General features: G+C 42.9%; 1 protein-coding gene across 1 annotated transcript; it reads left to right on the top strand.

The window, feature by feature from the left end:
- Positions 1 to 13,666: 13,666 nt before the first annotated feature.
- Positions 13,667 to 19,532, top strand: LOC308399016 (forkhead box protein B1-like). The gene has a single exon (XM_080885943.1). The coding sequence runs from the start codon at positions 16,618 to 16,620 to the stop codon at positions 17,539 to 17,541; it is 924 nt and encodes a 307-aa protein (XP_080742069.1). The 5' UTR covers positions 13,667 to 16,617; the 3' UTR covers positions 17,542 to 19,532.
- The last annotated feature ends 874 nt before the right edge of the window (positions 19,533 to 20,406 follow it).

Below are 20,406 nucleotides of genomic sequence, written 5' to 3'. Positions count from 1 at the left end.
TCCTCCCTCGTTTAGGGTTTGGCTACGTGAGCTGATCGCATGTTTCTATATTGAAGAGGTTTGTCATCGTCTGGCTGGCACATTTGTCGAAATCTGGACCCTTTTCTCAATCACATTAACGGGGATTCAAGATCATCTTTAACCCATTTGACTGCGCTTTGTGTTTATGTGAAACCACACTTCTGTCACGATCCCGGGTCTCTGACCAGCGTTTTCAGTTTACGTTTTGAGTTCTTCAATTATCCCTTTAAATATGTTGAGTAACAGGATTATCATTTGGTTGTCTTAAGTTTAGTCTAGTTATGTTTCACTTCTGTGTTAGTCTGTCATGTTTCTTGTCTTCTTGTTCATGTTGTCAAGCTACTTGCTGTTTCCTGTTTTATTTTGAAAGTCTGTGTCTTATTTCAGTGCTTTGCTTGCTTTGTCTCGTGTCAGATTAGCCTCAGCCGTTTCCCCGTGTGTTTCCACTTCCCCTGATCACCTCATGTGTGTATTTAGTCTGTGTGTTTTCTTCATTCGTCGTCAGGTCGTCCGTTATTTCTCGCCATGTTTCATGTCCAGGTTTCTGTCAAGGCTCTTTTTATCAGCCTTATTAAACGGCTCGCCTTTGTTCATATCAAGTTTTGTTCCACCTTCTTTTGTGTCTGCATTTGGGTCTATTAACAATTCATACAGGCTGCTTCGGCACACTGTGACAACTTCTGCTGGACCCTGATTCCTTCCTGGACGTGTTCCGAACATCTATTGGACTCGGTGAACTCTCTGCTGCCCTGTCTAACTTTACACGGAAGATCATCTTCTTCGGACTCCAGCATTTGTCTCAAACTTTTGATTTGAACTGACTAACTTGGTTTTGTTGTTTTTTTGGTGGCACGGTGGTTAGCACTGTTGCTGCACAGCAAGAGTTCAATTCCACCATCAGGCTGGGTCTCTCTGTGTGGAGTTTGCATGTTCCCCTTGTTTGCGTGGGTTCCCTCCGGGGACTCCGGCTTTCTCCCACCATCCAAAGTCTTGCAGTTAGGTTCACTGATTAATCTAAACTGCCCATTGGTGTGAATGTGAGAGCGAATGGTCCCTGTGTGTTGGCCCTGCGACAAACTGGCGACCTGTCCAGGGTGTACCCCGCCTCTTGCCCATGACAGCCAGTGTTGGTCAAGTTACTTGAAAAAAGTAATCAGTAACTAATTACTGATTACTTCCCCCAAAAAGTAATCCCGTTACTTTACTGATTACTTATTTTCAAAAGTAATTAGTTACTTAGTTACCTTTTTAAAAACACGATTTACAACCTGAATAGGTGATAAAGCGATAGATCTTTCAGCCCAATTCTACTTTTTCTGCATAATCCATCATACAAAATGTAATCAAATGGAAAAGTCTCTTTTTAAAACTTGTTTTATTAGTTTTAATCTTTTAACTTTATGCATCAAGCAAACATTTAATTATATGCAACATTCTCTGACTGGAAGAAATTAGTTTAACATTTAAACCTATTTTCTGCACATTCCAGCTCATAAAATAAAATATTTTCTGTGTTTACACTCAGTCTTTCAAATAGATGCAAGTAAAACACAGCAGAAAATAAATAAAGTCAAAGACTCAGTGGTCCTGTTGCTCTATTTTCACCTGTAAAGCAGGAGTGGGGGTAGGCGGAGGTTTACCCTGGTGCAGGTGTGCCGCGGTCAGTTGAACAGTCCGCAAGTTTCTCTGTGAGTTTCCCATTACGTCGTAGCTACTCGGTGCTTGTTTGGAAGTTTAGGGTTTTTTTCGCTGTAAAAAGTTTTCTTCCCACGCACAGCGGACACTAATGTTTTTGTCACTTTTTATGGAATCAAACTCAAAGTAAGGTCAGTACTTCCACGCTTTAAACGCTGCACGCTCATACTCTCTCTGCACTCGATATGTGATCCATTGTTGATCTGCACGCAGCTGCTGTCACTAACGTCGCACTCGCTTACGTCACTGTCATGAGACATTCTCGCAAAAAATCACGGTTTTAGTAACGCAGTAACGCAGCGTTCCTACGTGAAAGTAACAGTAATCTAATTACCATTTTCGCAATAGTAATCCCTTACTTTACTCGTTACTTGAAAAAAATAATCAGATTACAGTAACGCGTTACTGCCCATCTCTGATGACAGCTGGGATAGGCTCCAGCACCCCCCGTGACCCAGAAAAGGAGAAGTGGAAGTGGATGGATGACCTGTGGGGGTTTTTTTTCTTCTTTTTTTGCTGTTTTGTTTTCTCTTCTCTGTGCTTGGATGTTTTTGTTTTTTAATTTTTTTTCCTTTGTCTGGAGTGATTTTAATGTAATTTTGAACTTGAAATCTTATAAATTAAAAAAAAAAGATGAATTATGAACCGAGAAAAGTTTGAGCCATTACGCAGTAACATCTGGAAACATCTGATTAACAGCAACTTCATTTTTCAGCATATAGTGATCCTAAAGTCACTGTGAGTGCAGTAAAAGCATGGCTGGATAGAAACATGCGCAATGAGCCACAGAGCTGTGGTTAGGCTAACAGTTCCCGTGCTTTGGGAAAGTCAAACGCTGTCATGGCAGGAAGAAGGCGGCAGACCAGGTTAATCGTTAATGTATTGATAGCTTGATATGACAGCTTTGCTGGCCCAGAGTGATTCTTCCACTTGTACCTATTTGGTGTGACGCCACCACGAGGCCACGGGCTGCAGCTACATCACGAGATTTTAAGCACGTTTGGAGCGTGTCATAAATGTCTTCCTCCCATTTCTTGTGTCTCTTTAGTTACAAAGTATTCACATATTTCTAATTCAAAGTTCCCGCAGATACGCTGAACTCATGTGTCTCTAAGTCGAGACGTTTCTGTGTGAATGACAGAAATGAAAGACCTGCAAAACAATAATAATAGCTTTTTCAAAAAAGGGTTTGTGTCTGTGTTTGTGCTGTGGACCGCTCCTCAGTAAAATGTTTCCTCCTCAGAGAGGCCGGGCTGAAGGCTTCTAAGCCTCACAGGTTAACGAGTGTTTCTGCTCCGTGCCGCCGCCGATCCTCAGTTCGCAGCTGAGCCACCTTTACATTTACCTCCACTGATCTCCAGAGCTTTTACTCTGAAAAACAGGCTGTGGGCTCTGTCAGATCGTATATCAACACGTGTCTTTCTCCCCGTGTTCTCGCCGCCTCCTCGGGCGCCATCAGGAGAAAACAGATTGGAGAATCAGTGGATTAAACCCACAGATCACCTGCAGGAAATCCCCGCCGCCCGCCGCTCTTTCAGAGCTTTACAGAGTTGTCTGAAAGAAAAATGAAATAACGGGCTTCTTTAAGGTCAAGATTTGCTGTGGCGGGCTCAGCTCAGGCGTAAACGCTCAGTAACACCGGCTCGGCTGATTGCTTTGCTCTCTAGACGATGTCAATTTTTGGCCGAGGAGCGCTCGGTATTAAGGTGGCGGCGCATCGAGGGCCCTTGTTGGCGGCAGGTGAGTCCTGAAGCTCCGCTCTATTATCGGCTGAGCCCAGAGGAATATCTCACAGAGTAATAGCACATTACATTCTTAATGCGTCTAAAACACGAGGCGCTCCTCACACAATCCCCCCGCCATCTCTGCACAACCTTTTTGTTTTTGTCCTGTTGTTGTTTTTGTCACTTTGCTCCGGTCTCCCAGCGGCGTTTTGGCTCACGCTCGCTGGGCCGCGGAGCATCCATCAAACCGGAACTACGTGCCGAGGGAGCGTTGGCCAACAAGGAAGTCATTAGAGAGGATGAATCTGTTGTATTTACTCCTCTGTTATGCAATAATAAAGACAGAGTGCAGCGCAGGACAAAAGGAAATGATGGTCTTTACACAGCGCTGGTTGGAGCCGCTGTGAGGGGAGCAAACTGCGTCTCTAAGATCAGGAAGAGGCTCCGATGTAAATGCACCGCGCTGGACCCTCCAGCTTTACCAGCACCTGTCTGTACAAATGAGAGCATTACCTAAAACCATTAGGACGTATGAGCAGCTTAATACGCCGGGCAAAGACTCACAAAGTGCTGAAATACATTCACATCCATGATTGTTAGTAAATGTGACGGATGGCTTTAAAATGAGCTTGAAAACAAGAAATTTCAACTTCCTGGTGTTCATCTGGTGCACAAACACATCAGTAAATGGTAAATGGCCTGTATTTGTATAGCGCTTTACGCACCAGTCATCCACACATTCACACACTGGTGATGGCAGCTACATTGTAGCCACACCCACCCTGGGGCGCACTGACAGAGGCGCCACCGGCCCTCTGACCACCACCAGTAGGCAACGGGTGAAGTGTCTTGCCCAAGGACACAACGACCGGGACTGTTCAAGCCGGGGCTCGAACCTTGGACACTTCATACGTTCTAAGAACACACGACTTGGTTAAGCTGAGGCAGGATTAAGCGCCTCTCGTTTGGGCCCATTTATCTGAACAATACTCGCTCCAAACACAAAATATACTTACGTACGCAGCCATCGAGAAAAGCAAGTGACAGACTGTCAGTAATCCACGAGAGTTTAATGACAACGTTTAAAACTCAAGCTGTGCTCTCTGCTATTTAAGTTATGTTTTGAAAAAGCTCCAACCTGCTGATAGTCTTTTAGGAAGTCCAGGAAAGACGCGTAGCAGTGATCCCGTCGACTGGAGAATATCTATAGTTTAATTCCAGGATTAAAACGTCAGCTTTTGACCTCGTGACCTCTCGTGCAGAGATAAAAGATGTCACGTCCTCTTTTCCTTCGTCTCTCTGTATGTTTTGGGTTTGTTTTTTGGCCTCCTGTGATCTGCCAGTCATTAAAGCCTCTGGTTCGACCCAATTGTTGAGGAAACGGCCTGTTTTAAGCCTTTAGAGTCAACACAGACGCCTCCTCGGGGAGAAACAAGCGGCAGTTTAAGTGATTTCTCTCTGAGCGGCCCCATAAGTGCAGCAAATATCGCCTTTAAAGCCCGAGACCTGTAAAACATCTCACTCTGAGGTCTTTTTTTCTCTCTCTGACGCGTCTTTTTAGAAAGCTCAGCGATCACCGCCGCCGTCTGAGGAGATGAGCTAATTAAATTGGTACTTTTTACAAGTCTTACTCAATAAATCTGAATAAATTAACAAGGCATTACTAAGGCTGCTACATTAAATTTGCATAGTGCATTTAATGAATATGCAGCCGCGACTGGAAAGGTCTGCCACTGTGAACCCCGGTGAATTAGCATAACTACTTCCAGCATGTTTCTTAAATAATGCTCTCATTTGCACATCACTGAGTTGGCTAATTCTGGCTTCGGCGAGGGCGGCCCCGTAATTAAAGAATCTCACTTTAATTTTTAATGAAGTTTATGTTACATCAATCCTGACAGTAATGAGGGAGACATGGAAACAAAAAGGCTGCTAATAATTAAATTCACAAACCAGTTTGAGGGATAATAACTCCTGAGGAGGAATTACATGACTAATTATTAATTAAATATTCATAGTATCATGCAGCAGCAGCAGCAGCAGCGGCGGCGGCTCCTTACCGCACGCCGCCGGAGCCCAGATGCCAAACGGCTTTTATCTGTGGAGGACCTGAGTGGATCATAACGGCGCTCCAGACTGCCATTAATTATAATGACCCTACAACAAAAACAGGCTGTAACTGGTGGGCGTCCGCCACGTCCACGGATCTGTCTGGGAGGCTTTCCCTCTGATTTGTGAAGCTGCAACTCGTCCCGGCGCCTGAATGGACTCAAATAGCTTTCATTCAGTTCACTGTTAGCACTACATTATTGTACTCATAAATATACTTTTTGAACGTCTTCAAATAAATTGATGCATTCTCATAAACTTATTAGATTAAAAATAGAGATGTTAGCCACCATGTTGCCCCGCCATCTCGAATGCAGTGGCAGAGACGTACCTCGCCATGTGTGGCTGGAGACGGGTGAAACAGCAGCGCTCGCCGATAGAAAACTTAACGATATCTCCAACAAGTCGCCTGCTCTTCAAGTATCGATGTCCTCGGACAGACGTGAGCTTCACGGACTCGTCCACTCGCAGGTTTTACAGCCTCCTCCAGGGCAAGGCTGGACTGGGACAAAAAATCGGCCCGGGCATTTTGACTAGAGACCGGCCCACCAGGATAAAGATTGAAAATGTGACGTCATTCAAGTGTAAAACCGCAAAGGATTCTGGGAACTTGTGGCAAGAGGTACTAGCACACGCAGGCTTTCAATTGAAATCAGTCACACAGCGATAAAAAGAAACACAAAAAATGGCAAGAAGCTGTTGTATTATTAACTGCAATAGCCGGTCGCATGACAGCCACGAGAAGCCGACGGGTAAAGAGATCGGTTTTTTTCGGATTACGTCGTTGAAGAGAAATTTTTCAAGCCATGTTTCCGAAGTAAGAGCCGACGGATGGTCTGGATATACCAAATATAACATCTCAGAACACTCCAGCTCACAGGTTAGTCTGCTCCAAGCATTCCCACAAAGGTCAGTGTTTTGTAGTAGTTAATACGTCATTTTTCTTAACATAATTGGTGATATAGGTTACAAGCAAGTCTGGCGCTGAACAGAAATTGTCGCGCTATGCTCCTTTGTTTATTGTGCATAAATAGTGAATTGTCCTGACACAATATTGCGTTTCGCTTCTGTTATTATGGTACACTGACAAAAACATATACTTTTATTCACAGGGTAAAACAGTTGTTTTGTATCACTAATTGCCCAGTGCGATTACAACATACAGTATTATTGTCACTGCTACATTTCTGTGATGCTACCAGAAATTATTTCCACTACTAATTAATTACCGTTGAGCTCAAAGGTCCTATTAATAAACGGTTAACGAATGTGTATTTATGACGACGATTTGTGAGACTGGTAAACTTATGATACGTACGATGGTCTTTCGTTCTACACGGTGCATTTCAAGGTCCTGCACCCATCCGTCGGTAAACTGTACCTGGGCTTGTTGCAGTGACCTGAAGTTACTAAACTTCATGAGTGTATGCGCTCACTCCAAGAACTGTGTAATTATAAATATGAGCGTGGTGAAAGTTGGGCAGCACGCTAACGTCTTTTGTCCACTCTGTGTGCTCGTAAGGGTCTGACCCTTTCACTGCTTTGATTTTTTCCTCGTATCTTTTCTTTGTCTTTTCGTCGAGTCTGTCTTTGTACGGACCGGCATTGTTCTCCTTTTGTTTTGTACATTCCTTTTTTGTACGGCAAAGAAAAAGCAAGAATTTATTGGAACCGGAGAATGAACGTTTTGCGGTGCTGCAAACGCTTGCATTTGATGCGGTACTTGGATTGTTTTGCCACGAGTTCCCGGCATGCAATGCGCGAAAATCACGTGAATGCTAAACAAGGGGGAGGGTGCATCCGGCCTCCTCGGCTGTAATTGGTCCAGCCCAGAGTCGATCATGACCAATTGGCCAATCCAACACCTTTCATTATATATACCCTTCCTAAAAAAATAAAAAAATAAATAAAAAAATCCATCGGCCCATAGAAACAAAAAATCGCCAGCGGCCCACCGGGCAAATGCCCGGTATGCCCGATGGCCAGTCCAGCTATGCTCCAGGGTAAAGAGACGTGGACACCCGGCATGAGCAGCCGGACAAAAACCTTCATGGAAAATCACGAACACATTTTTGTTTTTTTAAGACGAAAAGAAAAAAGATGTGACAACTGTTACGTGACGTTTTCTAAATTTAACCTGAGATGATAAAATATGGAGATAAAGTCCGGCCAGTGTGGAAGTCCTGTTCTACTTAATGTCCACCAGGAGGCGATACCTGTGGTTAAAGAAAGAGTCTATGGGAACTCAGTCGTGACCTCTAAGTGCTTTCCTGATGAGCTCAGTTTGTTTTAATTCTGAAGTCCATTTAATAAATGTTGGTGATGCTGATGCTGCTTCCTCACAGGAAGCGATTCATCTCAAATCGCTCTGCAGTGACTGTTGGTCGCTAGCAGGTGTTCCAGGCTACAGTTGCCTAGGCAACTGGTAACCTGCGTTTTCATTGGTAGTTGAACCTCATAAACAAGGTCAAAAGCTGTGTCCCAAAATGTCGGCTACATCCTCCGGAGGCCGCATTTGAAGGCCGATTACGTCACAGCCAGGCGACGAAGGCTGTCCCAATTCGTCGACTCCTTCAAATGCGTCCTTCATTTCCCCGAATTTGAAGGATGGGTTGGGTGTGTCCTTCGTGGCCCACCATATCCCAGAATTCATAGCACGGCCCAGCCTAATTTCAGCTGCCAACAATGGCGGCAGCTACTGAGTTTTAAAATTACTCTTATTAATCTTTCTGGGCCACAAAATAAACTTTTAACATATTTTCAGGCGAGAAAGTAGCTGTGTAAACATCAAATATCTGCTCGTTTATCAAGACATCACATATTTGGAAAAGTGTGCCAACGTTTTCAGAGACGTCTGTTACCCACCCACTCGATAGCAAGCCGGGGGGCTCAATGGTCACTCGAGCCGGCGAGAGCAGCGGACTCCCGGCTTCATCGTTTTCCGACCCCCGCTGTCTTTCGCTACTCAGGTTAAACATGATATATAAGTCTCTCAGATAACTTAAAAATTTAATTTTTTACCCTTTTTCTATGTTTTATTTGTTCCGGAGTAAATCGGTTTGGCTGAGATCAAAGTTATTAGATTAAATAAAACTTTATTAATCCATCGGTTGGGGTCCTCCGGGATTTTCACACAGCTGAATAAACGTCAAACAGAAAACTGATTAAACAGAAGTGTGAGATGGTCGAGAGTTTACTCCAGTGCCCTGTTATATTTTAGATAGCAAGGAGCAGACGGACGAGTTTATTAAACTCCACCGACACAGCGGTGACGCAAATCTGAAGGCTAGACCGTCCAATTTCACAGCCTCGCACTTCCGGCCTTCTCGGTCTTCGAAGGACCCGGCCTACGTAGACCACGAAGGCCGGGTCTTCCGAAGGACGCAGCCTACGTTTTGGGACACAGCTCAAGAAACAAAATTCAGGCAAAGAACTGTGAAGTTCATAAACAAGGGTGTGTATATATAATGGCTGATCAGACCACTATAACACAGCAGGGGTCACTAAACACAACACGATTGCAAGCCACAAAAACGATGCAGTACAATCCAGTTTGTTAATAAACTCAGCACCACAGAAGAAAATCAAAAACACTAAAGTCTGAATTCACATATTTAGTTAAATACAAATGCTTGTTTAACTGAAGAAAATACACATTCTCCCCCCTTCAGCAAGACGTGGTGGTGCCGTCCAATCAGCCCCTCTTCGTATTAAAGTGCTCTAAACCCTGGCCACCATCTTTTGTCTGGCAACTCCCAGGGATCATGGCAGGTAAGAAACAAAGAGCAGTCACAATCACAACCCACAAATAAGAAATGAACTGTTATAAAATCACAGGCAAACTAAATGTGCACGCTTGCAAATAGAACAAATGTATTTAACCAATCAATAAACTGCAAACTAAGGTGTGTCGTTGTGTTTAGATGAAGCAAAGACTAAAAATACATGAGAGTTACTGACTTTTAGAGTCAGTCAGTAACAGCTGGAGCTAGGAACTGAACCCACAGATACTCGTTTTCTTGTGGAGTCGCCCTCTGCTGGACATTACAGAGAGTGCAGGATTGAGTGCTCAGCACTGTTGGTTTTTGTCAGATGTTGAAGGGGCGTTAGCGTCTGGAAACAACCAGCAGACTTTAAACTGAGTGACGGTTCAAATGTAAATGTGTCGCTGTTGGCGGGACTGAGTCGTAAGCTCTTCGGTCTAATCAGAGCCGAGAGTTTCTGCCATGTTTAAAAGTTAATTTCAGAGGTAATGACTGCTGAGCTCCCGCTAATACGCCACCGCTCTGAAATCCAGCACGAGGAGGCCGAGCCCGTCTGTCCTCATTACAGGCAGCAGAAACATCCTCATCGCTCCTCTATTTAATTGAGCTGCAGAAATGCAGCATCAGGAGGACTTGGGGATAAATAGGAAGCGTTCCCATTGGTCCCACAGAGGAGCTATTGATGTTCCATAAATCCCAGTCAGGAGAAATTTAATTGAGTTATACCACACTGAATTACCTTGCATCTAAATGGCACCCAGATCCAAGCAAATGGAATAATTAGGCGCCGGACAAAATGTTAGGGAGCGCTATCCCGAGCGACGAGGCGGCTGCCGATATTCATGCATGTTAACGCGATCGGCTGCATTTATGAAGAAGCTAATCAGGTAACAGGGCCGAGCAGGGAGCACTTCACAAGCTCAGAGGAGGAAGACGCTGAAAATAACGATCCACACTAATCCTCCAGCTTCACAAATACCACGGCCACATTTAGACTTTTAATTTATGTCATGATGTCTGTGGAGATTTCACTTCGTCACATGATCTTCAGCAGATGGTGGAAACTTTTTAAATGTGTATGTTGGAGCATCGGGTGAGAGGACGCACTGAAGCTCCTTCCTGCCGCAGGAAGGAAAGTAAATTTCTTGTAGACCACTTCTGCGTTCAGACGCATATCACCTCTGCCCTCCAGTATATCTCATGATTTATCAGAAAGCATGAAATCATTTGTCTTTTCCCAAGTTCTGTTTATTAGCTTGCGTTTGTTAGCAGTGGCCTCACTAATCACAGATGTTCCCACCTGCAGTGATCAGGCTATAAGACTCCATCCTGGGAACCCGCCGTGCTTCCACGGAAGCAGGATGACCTCATAAACCAGCGCTGGATCGGAGGTGGGTTTCAGAGTGGCTTGCAGATGTGGGCGGGATAAAGCAACTTTAGTGGCCCCTGTTAAAGAGAATATCAGCTGATCTGGTGCGACTGTTGCAGAAACTGACCTCATGTTGCTCCTGAACATTTTTGTAGTTGTTTTTGGCCTTTTGTAGTTCTTTGCTCCTCGCCGGGTTTGTTCAACCCGGTGTGTTTATGGGTGATTTTGGCACCTTTCTGTGTATTTTCTCTGTGGGATGGTTGTTTTGTTGTTTTATCTGCTGTTTTTAATATAACTTTATTAAAATTTGATAAATCCACAATACAGTGAAATCAATAATAGGGGAACACTCCCCGTCCTTCATACTCCACTTGAACCTGACCATTAAAGGAGTCAGGACTAGTTTGGCACTTCCGGGGTCCAAAACAGGAATACTGGGTGCACTTTGGAGGAGATTTGAGAAACAGAAACAAACGAGTCAAATTAGTGAACTTTAGCATTTATATATAGACTTAATAGGTTTCTACGTTAGTCAGCCGTGGCTCAATTTGCTGTCCACTCTGTGCTTTAAAAAAAATACTGCCGTGAAAGAAAAAGTTAGAAATGGCACAGAGACAATGCCTCTCCTCGCTAAAGCTCAGGTACACTTCAAGAACACTCAAACCAAACTTGATTTCCTCATTAACGGTGCTTCTCAGTATTAATCGGATGTTTCCCATCAGGGTAAAAAGGTCCAAACCAGCCGCTGCAGGAAGGAGCTGAAGATGAAACACGAGAATTTGATGATAATAAAAAGTCCAGGATAATGCCTCGAGATTGAAAGGAGCCTTCCTGGACGTCGTCTGCGACATCTCGCTGTGACGCGGCAGCATTTTGGCAGCCCGATGGAGTAATAATCTGTCAGTGTGGCTCTTAACGAGCGCTGACGCCTCATTCGCTGCTCTTAACACGCTAATCGCCTCACTAATTAGCAGCAGCTCTCCTGAAGGCCGCTGCTCGTTTACTAATCAGCCTCCAATCTGCTTAATCAGCGATTTAATTGAAGTGATCGCCTCCCACAGGCAAAGAACCACTCGAGCATGAGAGAGCTGGGAATCGAACCTGCAACCTCAGTCTTTAACCCAGGCTCAATGGCCTTTGACCTTCAGATTTTAACAGTTATATATATATATTTTTTTTTAATATTTTTGATCAGTCCTTTAATTTTCGCATTCTTTGTGGTGAGTTGACTGTCTGTAGTAATATTGGGATAGTGGAGTGTCTGTTTAGCCCCGCCCAAGCCGCTGTGTCCAAACACTATAATTGAGTGATTTACATTGTTTTGAATTGTGTCCTCCTCCTGATAAATCAGCAGCTCTAATGGAGGCCAGCAGCTCCGACTGGGGGTTGGAGGAAGGTGGGGGGGACGGTGGGCGACGTGCTGGGCGGTAACAGCTATGACACGTTCGGTGGCACCCATTCATTCATTTCATAATAAGGGCCTGGCAAATCTGCGGCGGTGGGAGGGTCGTCATTAATCCGTCACAAATTGGTGCCTGGATGAGGAACATTTAGAGGAGAAACACGGGTTCAGGTTAATGAGTTTGTGTCAACGTGACAGAAGAACCACAAACAGATTTTTACTTTTTTCCTGTTTGTCGATAAAAGTCCGAAACAGAAATTTCCTCTGAGCTTCTGGGTTTTTGTTTCCCGACACCATTTGAAATATATGTTTGAAAAATAACAACAGTTGGGCAAAAAGAAGATGATTATTTGGAAAATGGGGGGTATTAGTTTGCAATGTGCGCACATTTATCGGACCTGGAAAGAGCAGGACTGGTTTTAGAAGTATGGACGTGTATTTGCAGAAGTTTGGATGTTACCACAAAGATTCAAAGCTCTGTTTGTGACATGAGACGAGGGTTTGGGTCAGTTTAGGATCATATTCCAATTTTAGGGTTAATGTCCCAGGAATGCATTGTGTTAACGAAGGTCCTCACAAAGACAGCTGTGTGTGTGTGTGTGTGTGTGTGTGTGTGTGTGTGTGTGTGTGTGTGTGTGTGTGTGTGTGAGGTCGTGCTTATTTCCTGAGTGCAGCTGAAGTGTTGGTAGATGATGAGAAGCGTGCTCAAGTACCACCGCCACTGCTGCTCTGCATTTTGAATCCCCTCAAACACACACACACACACACACACACACACACACACACACACACACACACACGTATGTTTTTCTGCCTTTGTGGGAGCCTCAGTAACATAATGCATTCCTGGGACGCTAACCCTCAGCCTGAACCTGAACCTTAAAACCAGACCTTTGATGCTCTATCACAGAGTGAAGATCTCCTCGGGTTCTGCAAATGTCCCCGCAAAGTTTGAAACGTGAACGGGTCCCCACAAAGTCAGATAAATGACAACACACCCCCACATGTAAAAGTGATGGGGAATGTGTAGTCCCTCATTTTTAAGAGCCCCCACCCCCCATTAAAAAGAAATCACGGGAACACCCCTGGAGAGTACAGCATTATAGCTGAATAACATCAAACCTTTTCATACTGAAAACAATTTTACATGAACTGATTTGAAAGCAGATGTTAGAAGATTTGTTCTGATAAATGTTTGGTGGCATGCCGTCTTTGTTCAGAGCTGAGACAGAAAACCTCGAACATGTCAGGGAACATGTTGGGGAACATTTCAGTGGACCGTGGGGATGAAACCTGAACAGGGTTAGGTGTTCCTCCTCTTCCTCCTCTGCTGTTGGCTGCTTTGAGCTCTGCTTTAGTCAGTTAACAGAGCCGTTAATGAGAATCCTCCTGCTGCTAATTAACTGCAGCCGGCTGAATATTTATACCTGCTGATGATTGTTATCGTCATTGCAGGTGCTATTAATGTTTGCATCACAAACCTGTAAGTGATAATAATAATAATATTAGAGGTGGTGTTTAATTCAGTTCAACTTTATTTATCTCAGTCAGAGGTGAGACCAAAACAGCTTCAAAAGCTCCCGGCTGTACCTGCCAATAGTGATCAATACATTGATTCATTAATAGCATTAAAAGTGAAAAGGCTGTTCTTCCCTTTACTTGTAATTCTGATATTATTTGTCTGTTTTCAGTGTAAATATAATTAATAAAGCATATTACGTAACGAGGATTAATTATGATAATTGGGATTACAGCTTCAGCAGGTTAGGAGAAGCTTTAAAATGTGTTTTTCATTTGCTCACATTAAATAATAATAATAAAAAAAATGTAAAAACCACTGCTGCAGAAAAAATATAAACTGGCTCATTCAATATAGTATGGATAATTTTTATAAGAATGAGTCGTATTTATTGCATTTGTATTCAATATTTATTATGTTGGATATTACTTTTAAGTGAACACTGATTTTTTTTTTTTACAAGAAAAAATTGTTTTGTCAAACATTTTAAACTAAATATACATTAAAACAGTTTTTATTTTATATAAAAAAAAACAGCGCTCAAAGAGTTTTCAATAAAACCTTAAGAGGAAGCAGTGACCTAATTTAACTAAAACTATCACACTGACCATAAAATCTGCAGCTACGTGCTGAATATTATCAATAAGTCATAAATCACAGAACTTATTACATTCAGCACCAAAATAAAATCACATCATAAAAAACTGATTTTATCATTTAAATTCTTTTAATCAGTTTTTGAAAACTAAATTTATTTTATTTGTATTTAAGTCACCAGAAAAATTAAACTCACAGCCTAATGCAACATGAATGAATGAAATCATAAATGATGATACAAGAATTAAATGACACTGAAATGAATTTTCATCAATTTAAAAAATAAACAAAAAAACCTAAAATGAAAACACCTAAAATGCACTGAATAAATAAAATAAAATATAAATAAAAAACAGAGAATAACTAAAGTGATGAGCACCAACAATAAGAGTAACTGGAATAAATGATAACAGGAAACTGAAACTAGAAAATGAAATGACCAAAATCAAAAATATTAAACAGGAAACAAGTGGAAACAATAAAAAACACAATATAATTCTGTATGAAACCCTCTCATGTCACATTATCAGCTCACAGGTCAAAGGTCAGACGTGTGAAAGTAGCTGTTTGGTGTCACCCCCTCCCTCCTCTGGGACTGTTAAACCCCGGGGCTCCTCCAGTTTAATCCTCCTTCTGCTGCACTTTAACTGACACGATGAAACGATGAAGAACAAAAAGAAAACAATGGACATGAAAGCAGCCGTTACGTCAATAATTAATGACCAAAATATGAAGAAGAAAATCAGATTTAATGCTGCAGCTTTTTAGAGTGATCATTAGTTTTGTTTTGAAGAAACAACTTTAGTTTTTACTGATAACTGATCGTATTGTAAGATCATAAAATCAGTCAACAAATTAACTCATCATCAGATGATTCTTGCACAAAAATGACTTGAGAATATATCAAGTCTCAGAAATAAGTTCTGCAAATAAATACATTTGGTAAAACATTTTTCAGTGTTAATATAATAATAATAATATATGGCAATATATCTGCTAGACTATTTCCTTTATTTTAAAACTGACAAGTCTTTTTTCAGGATGATGAAATCATTCTGTCTCTTTAACGATCAATAAGATTTTTAATTGTAAATTACTAGATAAAATAAATGTATGTGCTACAAATATCAGATATTAAGATTATAATACGTTAATTAAATTGCATTATATTAGAGTTATACTGACAGATCAGTTCAGATGAAAAATGAAGCTTTGCTGAGTAAAATAAAAATGATTAAGAACTTTAAGGCGGAACCTTCAGATCCATCTGAGGAAAAAAGACTCAAAGCTTTACAGGCTCCTTAAAAATATCTGCCTATTATTTTAGAAAAAAAAGATAAATGTGGCATTTGGGCAAAAACGGGAGAAAAAAAGCAAAAAGGGTTAATCGTATGAAATTAATCGCAGAAATTATAAACTCATTGTTTAAAGTTCAGGGTTGTTGTTTCCACACAGAGCTGTGGATAATAATTATAACAATAATTTGTTTAAATTTCGTGGAAATTCCCTTTAATTCCGTAGTTCAAGGAAAGTGGAAAAACAGGAGCTTATTAAAGGAGTTTCTCTCCCACAGTGAGAGAAGTCTCGTCTTCATCAGCTCAGACTCTGTGAAAGATACCTGGATGTTTGGAGAGAAGCTTCGTAACGGTTCTGTGAACAGAGACAAACGACAAAAAGACAAATAAAACAAATTAAAGCGCTCACACAGCAGCTCTCAGCGGCTCTATTAGTCAATGCAAATTGGTGCGAGAGGCCACAAACAACCCCCCGACACACACACGCACGCACACACACACACACACACACACACACACACACACACACACACACACACACACACTGCGCGTAAAACGGTGCCAACACACCTCCGCTCAGCGCACACGTTCCCGACAGTCGTGCTCCTCTCTTTTGCTCTTTCTCCGCTGCAGCTTCAAATGAAAGACTCGTGTCGGTTCACCGTGTAAATGACAGCACGGTGTGCCCCCCGCTTCCCCCTACACCCCCGCCTCCCTCCTCCTCCTCTTGGCTGTGATCATGTGATGGCGCAGAAGTGGCCCATTAATGAAGCTCCTCACCGGGGGTCTTTTCTGCTCCTGTCACCGCGCACGGGACAGATCTGAGAGGGGCATGGAAGAGGCAGCAGCAGCCGCTTAGCGCAGCTCACCAGCGGGCAGCAGGAGGACGGACACCGCGCTGCACCTGCCACCCAAGCGGAGGAGAGGAGGAGCACCCACCGCTTCAACTTCTCCCAAAGTTTCGCTACCAGCTGTGCGTAAAAACTGGGAGCATGCGTCCAGGACAGCCGGCGGTTTCCGTCTCATGCGTAAAGGCGCAGTGAAGAGTTTGGAGAAAGTTTCCGAAAACAAAGCGAAGAGAGGCTCTTCTGACGGGATCCCGGTCCGGCTCGGCAGGACAAAATGCCGCGCCCCGGGAGGAACACGTACAGCGACCAGAAGCCTCCGTACTCGTACATCTCCCTGACGGCCATGGCCATCCAGAGCTGCCCGGAGAAGATGCTCCCACTCAGCGAGATTTACAAGTTCATCATGGACCGGTTCCCGTACTACCGGGAAAACACGCAGCGCTGGCAGAACTCGCTGCGCCACAACCTCTCTTTCAACGATTGCTTCATCAAGATCCCCCGTAGGCCGGACCAGCCCGGCAAGGGCAGCTTCTGGGCTCTGCACCCCAGCTGCGGTGACATGTTCGAGAACGGGAGCTTCCTGCGGCGCCGGAAACGCTTCAAGGTGGGCAGCATGCAGGCCGCGGACCCGCTGGCCGCCAGCAAGCCGCAGGATGCGGCGCACTACCTGCAGCAGCAGGCCAAGCTGCGGCTGAGCGCGCTGCACGCAGCCGCGCACCTCCCGCAGATGCCGGCCGGATACAACCTGAGCTCCGTCTCGCAGCCGTCCAGCTTCAAGCACCCGTTCGCCATCGAGAACATCATCGCCAGAGAGTACAAGATGCCCGGCGGACTGGCGGCCTTCTCCACCGCCGGGTACCCGCTGCACAACCAGCTGACCCCGGCCTGGCCGCACATGTACGGCTCCGGAATGATGGAGACTGCGGCCCCCATCTCCATGGCCGCCAGCGACTACTCGGCCTACGGCATGCCACTCAAGACCATCTGTCACGGCGGGCAGACGCTGCCCGCCATCCCGGTGCCGATCAAACCCTCCCCAGCCTCGGTACCCGGCCTGCCGGGGCTGCCCGCGCACATTCCGGCTTTCCTCGCGAACTCGCCCCAGTCTCTGAGCCCCACCTCCCCGCAGACAGCCACCGGCCAGAGCAGCCCGGGCGGCCCCGGAGAAGCGCTGCAGTCCGCGGTGGCGGTGCACTGACGGGGGCTGCTCCGCTTTTTCTATATTTAAAAAAAAAAAAAAAAAAAAACTTCCACCGCAGAGAGTTTAGGAAACCGCAGGCTGACCTCTGACCTCCACAGAATTAATCAAAATGATCGACTGGCTTTCTTTTCCACCGAGGTCAGAAACAAATTTGCTCCACATTCCTTCGCTTCACCGTGACTGAGTTTAACGGCTCGGTGGATCCCGCACAGACAAATTATCCGGATCTTTTGTGTTTGCAGCCTTTTCTTCTCGGACTCAAAGAAACCCTCAGATTAATGACTCCAGAAGATTTTTCTCCCTCTTGAGCCTCTCCGTTTCTTTTCTGCCCCCAAAACAAAAGTTAAACCTAAAAGGAGGTTAATTTGATCCCATTTGTAAAACTCAAGAGGAAAATCTGCCTAAAGAAGCCGGCAGGCGTGTGAACAACCAAATATGTCCCCGCTGTTTTTTCCTTTCTCAATCGAGTTTATTTTGTAATAATCGATATGAACAATCGCAGAGAAGATGAAACGTAAAAGCATATATTTATGTCACAGTCTAAAAACCCACCGGAGAGGTTTGAATGCAAGGATCTATGTCTCTGAAGCACTTTTTAAAGACCAACTTTAGATGTTTTTTATTGAGTAGCGAGGCCATGTTGGTTTGATTTAAAGGTTTGGTGTTACAATGAGCCGCTGTCTGTGTATTTGTACTGCTGCATGCTCCTCCGTCTGAAAAGCAGAGAATAATCCAGTGTTTGTATGTTTTTTTTAAATGATTATTTTCATTTTGGGGGCATTGAAAAGCATGAACATGACTAATGGGCTTTTTATTCCCTTCGCTGTGTCTGCTCATCCAGATCCATTAAAGAAACCTTCATGGGCAAAAATACAGGAAATAAAACCAGTCCGAGTGCATTTTTAACATTTTCAGCTTTCGTGGATTTGTGCAGTTATAATTCAGTCCTCTAAGTTTGTACATTTAACCTCTAACCTGCTGTTTTCTCCCTTTCTTAAAATCACAAAGCGACATTTTTTATTTGAGTGGGATATTTATTATATTTCAGCCCAATATCACAGCAGATTGTGAAATAGTCACAAAAAACAAATGAAAGTAGAAAAAGTTATGACTATTTCACAATCTTTGTTAAATCAAATTAAAATTAAATTAAGAATAATTTAGATTCGCACCTTTAATCTCAGTAAACGTGGCTCTTAAAGCTGACTTTCTTTTAACTGCAGAATTCTTTTTAAATTTATTTTTCTTGTAACCTGAAATGTGGTTTAATAAATCTGCTTTACCAGGTGTTACATAAACTCAGCAGTTTACCTGGTAACAGCTGTATTTTCTTTGAACTCCTCACTCTGTGAAATTTCACCTGTTCAGGTATTTTAACAGCCTGACACTACTTCTTGTTTCCCTTCTGTTATATATAAACCCAAGATCAAAGGTACCTTAAATTCAAACCGTTTTATCAAAGTGTAGGCCTCCTGTCGTGAAGTACGAGTACGTCTGTATTCCTGAGATTTGGAGCCGGAGGCCTCCGACAACAAACCAGTTTTAAAATGAGATTTTACGGTTTCTCTGTCTCGCCCGTTTTATTTTTAACATTTCTTTGTCACTTTCACAAAGCAGCAGCTGAGAAACTGAACTTCTGTCAGTGATTTATAGGTGATCATTTCAGTGCAGCCAAATATAAAATCAGAGTTCATTTTGGGAAGCTGAGATTCACATTTCAGGCTCAGTGTTATTAAATCAGGATTAAATGAACCCTCAGACTGTTTCTATTGGAACACATTAACGTGCTCAGATATTAAAACTGGACCAACGCACCGTCTCACACAGTTCATCAATGCTGCGCTGCATTTTAATGCTAAATCATTTATTTAATAAGACAGCAACATAAAAATACACACTGAACTAATGGGCGTGAATAATCTTAACACATTTTTAGTTTAGTATCATAAAAAAATCATTTGAAAAAATATTTAATGCACACTAAAAATTCTTTATTCTTTATAATTTGGTAAGTAAGAAAATAAAAATGAGTGAAGCTTTATTTTGCTTTGTCTTTTTTTATATACACAAAAAACATTTACAATAAATGTGAAATTATGTTTAACCTGTTCAGGTGGCAAATCTGTTGAGTGAGACAACAACATAAATATAAGTTTAAATAAAGGTTTGAATATTTTTCAGTCACCTGTGACTGCAGATTTGTTCTTGTCATAGTTCACTGATGTTCGTGCAGTGAGCTGATATCAGAATCAGGTTTTTGACTGAACGTAAAAAGTCCCGTTGAGCAGACCCGACATGTTTCATTTAATATTACGCTGTAAGAAAACGTCATCGATAAACTTTGACTCAGTTTTAACGTCTAAATGTGAAAACAAACAAAATGTGAAACAGAGAGTGAACACAGAACGAATTCAAAAATAATCCTTTCAGTTAATAACTAAGATTTTTTTTGTTAGACTACAAAACAAAGTCAGTTTCTTTGGTTTTGTTTTCTTTACATCAGATGAATTTCCACGTGTGTGACAGGATAAAAGATGCTGAGAAACAGGAAGTGGCGCGTCTTTGATTTATCGCATTAAAAAAATAAGATGGAAATGGAAAACCTCGTAAAAACATTCACAGTAAATCAACATAAATGTGACTCCTTTATACATCAACTCGGATATTAATAAAATATAAATGCAGCATGTACTGATGTCAAGAGAAAAATCTCTTCGTACCAAATTTATTTACTAAATATTTCACACTTGTGAGGATCCTCAACATGTCGTGACTGTAAATCAGAAGAAGACCGAGTCCCGCTTCACGTTAGTGCCGAGTCACATTAATATATTCTCAGGGTGTGAACCATCAGTGCAGCAC

Source organism: Rhamphochromis sp. 'chilingali' (genome assembly GCF_963969265.1).
Source record: "Rhamphochromis sp. 'chilingali' genome assembly, chromosome: 6".
Taxonomy (NCBI): Eukaryota; Metazoa; Chordata; class Actinopteri; order Cichliformes; family Cichlidae; genus Rhamphochromis; species Rhamphochromis sp. 'chilingali'.
This window is presented reverse-complemented; position numbering and strand designations above follow the sequence as displayed.